This window comes from Lactuca virosa, chromosome 5 (genome assembly GCF_052849685.1).
Source record: "Lactuca virosa cultivar CGN04683 chromosome 5, Lactuca_virosa_CGN04683_v6, whole genome shotgun sequence".
Taxonomy (NCBI): Eukaryota; Viridiplantae; Streptophyta; class Magnoliopsida; order Asterales; family Asteraceae; genus Lactuca; species Lactuca virosa.
This window is the reverse complement of record NC_136430.1, coordinates 169,216,262-169,222,491: the sequence shown is the minus strand read 5'-3', so window position 1 is coordinate 169,222,491 and position 6,230 is coordinate 169,216,262. Positions and strand designations below refer to the sequence as shown.

At 34.0% G+C, this 6,230-nt stretch overlaps 1 protein-coding gene and 1 pseudogene across 1 annotated transcript; one reads left to right on the top strand and one right to left on the bottom strand.

Moving 5' to 3' along the window:
• Positions 1-1,668: 1,668 nt before the first annotated feature.
• LOC145114770 (protein NLP6-like) lies at positions 1,669-4,327 on the bottom strand. The gene is made up of 5 exons (XM_079050854.1): positions 4,030-4,327; positions 3,469-3,965; positions 3,242-3,289; positions 2,379-3,108; positions 1,669-2,276 (listed from the first exon to the last, which is right to left on the bottom strand). The coding sequence occupies exons 1-5, from the start codon at positions 4,232-4,234 to the stop codon at positions 1,819-1,821; spliced, it is 1,938 nt and encodes a 645-aa protein (XP_078906980.1). The 5' UTR covers positions 4,235-4,327; the 3' UTR covers positions 1,669-1,818.
• A 315-nt stretch (positions 4,328-4,642) lies between these two features.
• LOC145112010 (uncharacterized) lies at positions 4,643-5,995 on the top strand (annotated as a pseudogene).
• The last annotated feature ends 235 nt before the right edge of the window (positions 5,996-6,230 follow it).

Genomic DNA, 6,230 nt, shown 5'->3' with positions numbered 1-6,230 from the left:
AGACAAGAAGAATCAAGCAAGCTACAAGAGGTAATCATCTAGATCTGAGTTTCTTATGTCAAATTCGAATTGTATACACTAGATCTAGTGTTTGCAAGACTTGGATAAATTGCATGTTCAATAGAGAAACCTAGATCCAAACATTAGGGTTTGCATATGCACATAGGAAAGTTCTTATGGCTCGAACCCATCAAATAGTTGTTTAAATATCAAAAAATGGATAATCATATATGATTAAGACTATATTAAATAGAATTATTAAAAAACTAATGAATAATCACATAAGATTAACAAAACAAATTCAATTCTAAATACATCCATAATTAAAAAAATGAATTACTTATGTAATCATAACTAATTAAATAAGTATTTAAAATAAAATTTACCTGAAACATTGTAGTTATGGTTTTGATGACTTAAATGTTCAACATCTGCATCAACATCTTTAATACTCTCAACAAAATACTAATTTGATCTTCATTTATAAAAAAATTCACACTATCGCTTATAAAAGACATTGTCAAACAACAGAACCTGTTATTAACATCATAAACATTTATTATTATAACACATATTAATAATATATAATTTAAAACACTATAATATAAAACGTAAATGTTCATAACATATGCTAATCAATTATGATTGAATGTATTTATGTATATGAAACATAGTAATCACATATGATTTTAATAATATATGACTAAAACATTTAAGATTATAACTTATATAATCATATATGATTTAAAGCATTGTATTATAGTTTATAACACATATCAATCAGATGTGATTTTCTCAATGATCTGTTTCTATAATAGTTAAGCATAAACTGTTAATAAAAGATATTAATCACATGTGATTGAAATAATAAGACTTTAAACATATACTAATCACATGATTTTTTTTGAATGTTTTAGGTTTTTCTGCAAGCATAAATCACAATTATTAGCTTCATACTAAATAATTTCTATTAATACTTCATAAATGTAGTTACAATGCAAGAATTGACGTTTAATGATCAAATTAAGTTATGCAAAGTGACAATTTTTACTTTTTCAATAAACAATATGTTAAACCTAACTCCTTTCGAACTTAAAACTTTCGATTTATACTTCATAAATGCAGTTACAATGCAAGCATCAACGTTTAATGATCAAAATAAGTTATGCAAAGTGACAATTTTAACTTTTTTGATGAACAATATGTTAAACCTAACTCCTTTCAAACTCAAAACGTTAAATAACTGATTCTATTACTAGGATAGATGAAATAAATACAAATGCAAGTGTTTAATAATAAAAAAAAGTTAAACAAAGTGAAGATTTTTACCTTTTGATAGAACGAACTGTTAGACCTAACTTCTTCGACGAAGATGCAATTACTTCTTCTATAAGAATCGACGAACAAAACACAATGAATTTAGGAACAAAAATCGTAGAAATCACCGAGATTTAGAAGCAATTTCGTCAAAATCGTAACAAATCACTCTGAATCGATACTCTCGACCAAAGTTACGTCAAACATGGAAACAAAATCAGATGAAAAATCGTTCATAAGAGCAAAAGGCTCACCATAGAAATTTAGGTCTAACAGTTCGTTCTATCAAGAAGAAGTAATTGTTTCCTTTAATTGGGTTCTGAGCAAGACATGAAGTTTTGGTTATCGTAATTTAGCCTTTAAATTCATTGTGTTTTGTTACAGCCATTTAAGCTACATATTTATTTGGGTTCTGATTTTTCTTCTAGGAAAGATATGAAGTTTTGGTTATCGTAATAATCTTTCTTCTAGGAAAGATAACCAAAACTTGATTACAGCCATTTAAGCTACATATTTATTATGTACACATGGTAGCACACGTAGTCGAATTGCAATGCTATCTAATTTTTTTGAACTTCTTATACAATACTTCATGTCTTGCTCAGAACCCAATAAAATCCAATCTCCATCTTCATCAAGATACTTGAGCTTAAAACTCCCATGATTCAGTTTCAACTTCTTGCCAATTTCCTTGTCAAGAGCTATAAATGTTACTAGTAAGAGCGGAAGATGTAATTTAATTATATCATCAGCATACTCTACTTTAATATTCAAAGTATTTTCATCAAAATTAATATCTCCCTTGACAGCCGAGGGGTCTACAATTGCTCCGGTATCTTCTTCATTCATGTCACTTTGATCCTTGCTAGAATCATTTACCTTTCTCTTCACAAACTTTGGTCCTGGCCACTCGTAAATTCCAAGAACCTTGCACTTGCGTTTTAATGTAGACAAAGAAACTGTAACACAACGATGAGAACAAATTTGTTAATTATATTGTATCCAAATGGCTCATGAATTCTGTAAACCAAGTTGTAGTTTGGAAATAAGATTGTCATTACCTTTAAGCGATTTTGCAGCTTTTTTCATGGTTGTTCCAAATTGTTGCTCGATTTCCTTTCGAGGTAATTCAATCACAGTTGTCTTGAATTTGGCTTCATTTGGCATGCATTCCAATGGTATTCGTGATAATTTGTTTCCTTTGAAAATTTTAAAGTGTCCAAATTTACTTCCAGTAGAATTCTCCACATCTATAATTCTCAATTCATCACCAAGTTCCGGTCCAAAAGCAAGCTTGAAATTTGGTAAACACCTCTTTAATGTTAACACTAGCGACTCGATCAAGATAACATAGTTTCGATTTCTAGGCCACAAGAATTCAAAGACATAATAAAAATCACTAGTGTCAATGCTCCTTAAGCATATCCCAAAGCAACTACATTTAGTATCTGCTGTGAATGACACTAGTAGGTCAGTATTACTTAATTTAGAGATATCTCTACAGAAGTGTGGTTCGTGGTTTTCAAGAGTCTTTCCAGCAAGTCCATCCCCTATTCTTAGAGCAAGCATATTACAAGCATTATGATAATAGTTGTAAGACCAATCAAGACATCCATTATTTAAACCGGTTAATTTGAGTGCAAAAGTTCGGTTGGTTTGAGAAGAAAAACCCACATGTTTCTCATCTTCATATGGGACCCAAACTTGAGCAAGACCCAAGTTATGAGATTCATAAATAATCTTCAGCGCCTCTTCAATGTCTTTCTTTGCATGCTTGAGACCTTGTATACTCTGTTTCCATGTATAAAGTTAATTTCAAAGAATTGATAACACCTTTCTACTTTATGCAAGATTCTAATACACTCAAAACTACTCTGACCATAATTTTCAACGACAAAAAATCACATTCACATAGAAACCTTACTTTGTATGGCAGACATTCTCGTACATCAAACGTACTCAGACCCACTTTCTGCAAATACAAGTAGCAACTTAGATCGATAAAAATTAGCATATCGTTTACTTTTATCACGCAATCACATCTTGATGTAAGAGAAAATGAAATTCTTATAAAGTTAGACGACTGAAAGTACTGGGATTGAACACTGAAGCAATTGCTTTGAGATTGTAATAGACGTAAGAAATACAAACCTCCAGTGCCTGATTCAACTGATTGAAAATCACAAGAGAGCAATCAGAGCGCTTCATAAGACACTCAACAACACCAACACAGCAGTTCTGAGAAGGATCACAAATTGGAAGCACAATATAAGCCAACAATTCGCACTCCATAGCTGAGCGAACCAGTGGACACCCCTGGTGAGCTTTCAGATCAAGAACTATCTCCGGCAATTGGTTCAGGAACGCGCTGGCTGGTGCACCAGTAATGATCATTGGGTCGTCTTCTACATCATGCTTATTCACATCAATATTATACCGATACTTGAGAGAAGATAGCCTAAATTTATCGAGACCAGTGTTAAGATAGTTAATGGCAAAAGGTTGATCAGATGTTGTAAGGGAACGTCTGCCGGCGGTGTTTACTGGCGCCCAAAACTGAATTATCCCATCAAAGTCATACAGAGTCAATTCAAACTTATAAAACGATGATTTAATCTTGTCGTGAATCAACCATTGGCCAGGGTCTCCTGTTTAATCTACAGCTGTTATAATATTTGAGAGAAACTGAAATTGAATATAAAGGGGACTCACCGGAAGATATATTGTTTTGAGATCCTTCTTGTTGGCTCCAAAAGACCCATAATATAAAGTAAAACTCAGGTTTTGTATATTGAAGTTTGGTAGGAAACGTTGCAAGGAATGCGCAGAGTTGATCGTCTTCAGATAGTTCGTCAAACTTATTCCGGCGAGGTCGAAATAGCTTGCTTAAGTTCAACATCGTCGGACTGTCACCCATCAGATCTCAAGTTAAGTGACTCGTGTGCTCCTTCACCTCATGAACATCAATCACTTGAAGGTTTATCAATATTTCTAGTGTTTGAGGAAATTACGTAAATGTCTATTTAGTAATATTTGTTTTATACTAAAGTATTTTGTTCTTTAGATAATTCAACGAGATTCCTAGGTCCTGACAAAAACACTGGAGTGCGGAGACCCTTTTTTTAGAGAATATAAGCGTATCATGAGTGGTCACCAAACCACTCTATGAGTGCATTCACACTCTACTTCTTTTCACATTCACAACCTTAAGAAATAATCACTCCATCATCAATATCATTTTAGTTGATTATTTATTTTAAATTTTAATACAACATTTATATATAATTAAAATTTACTTTCAATAATTATGATTTTTTTTTCTAACATGAGTAAAAAAGGAAAAGATCACTGTAGCACAATGAACTTATGTGTTTTGTCCGATTTGACCAATTATGTTTTTTTTTTTGTGCAGTAGGTTATCTAACTGTTACCGTACATACCATTATCGTTAGTTTTGAACCATTCCTCCGTTAAACAGTTATTCTAAATTACATGAATGACCCTTATGGTTTAAATTTCTTTTGTAGTTGGTCCCTTACCATCTATGATTTAAATTACACGACCAAAACTGCCACATTTCTACAACTCTGGGGACCAAAGTGTAAATTTCGTATCGTGATCTTCCCGAACCCACTTTTCCATTTAACATGTAGTTGACAAAACCAACAATTTTGCAGAACAAGGTCGCATGTGATTACAAGAACCCATCAGCCAACCCCTAACAAGTTTTAATCAAGATGCCGCCTCCCTCCTCTATGTTGGTCCCACGATGAGACGGCGACACTGATCGATGTGTATCATGATAAGTGGTACTTTCTCAGCGAGGTAGCCTCCGTGCCTCCCAGTGGCAAGAGGTCGCCAATGGTGTCGCAGTCCGGTTCCCGTTAAGCGACCCACCTAAAACCTCGATTCAGTGGCACCACAAGATGGAGAAGCTCAGAAAACATTATCGTGAGGAGATCCAACAAATTGCGAACACACTAAGGGGACACCGTTATCCATCGCCGTAGGTTTACTTTAAATAAAATGGATGTGATGGAGTTGGGTATTTCTTCTTAAGATGTAGATCCAATCAATCAAGAGAAAGATAAAGTAGATGGAGGAGGCGATGATGATGAAGACAAATTGTTCTTTTATCCTAAAAGAATCAAACACGCAATCGCTCTCCCTCTCAATTGACAGTATTAGGGTTTAATCAATAACAATGTTGTTGTCGGAAAAAGAAAGGGAAATGACGTTCGGATCAAAAGCCCAAATATCGCCGCCGTTACTCCGCCTAATACATCATTTGATGAATACCCGCCACCGGTGAACCCACATTACAGGTCAGGTAAGCGATCAAGAGATGGGTTTGTGAAGGAAACTTTTGGAAGTGAGATGAATATAAAACATGGCAGTGGTTGTGGTGAAGGGATGAAGATAGGAAAGGACATGGAGAACGATGAAAGTCATATGATGGATGGACATGGTGACGACGATTCAGAAGTTAGGAGATGCGTTTTTGACGATAAAGATGATGAAGATGGACATGGCAAGGGATCTTGAATCCATGCGAATGAAAATAGGGATGAAAATAGCTGAAATGATCCTGGAATCACAACAGAAGCTTGTGGATTCATTTGCAAAAACAGTTATGGATCAGAAAAAGAACAAAAATGTGACAACCGTTAATTTCTAGTCAAGTCAAAATCAAATAAAGTCAACAAGTCAAACCGTTCAACTCAATTAACCCTTGTATATTAGGGTTTACCTTATGTTTACTATTGTACAACGCACCATCTTAATACAAAGCATCGCTTAGAAGTTTCACGTGTTCGGAAATTCTAAACACTAATCAGGGCAAGTGATGAAACTACTCGATAAAACATTATTCCATACCCCTCGGGGGCGTATAACAATTATAACGAGACTTA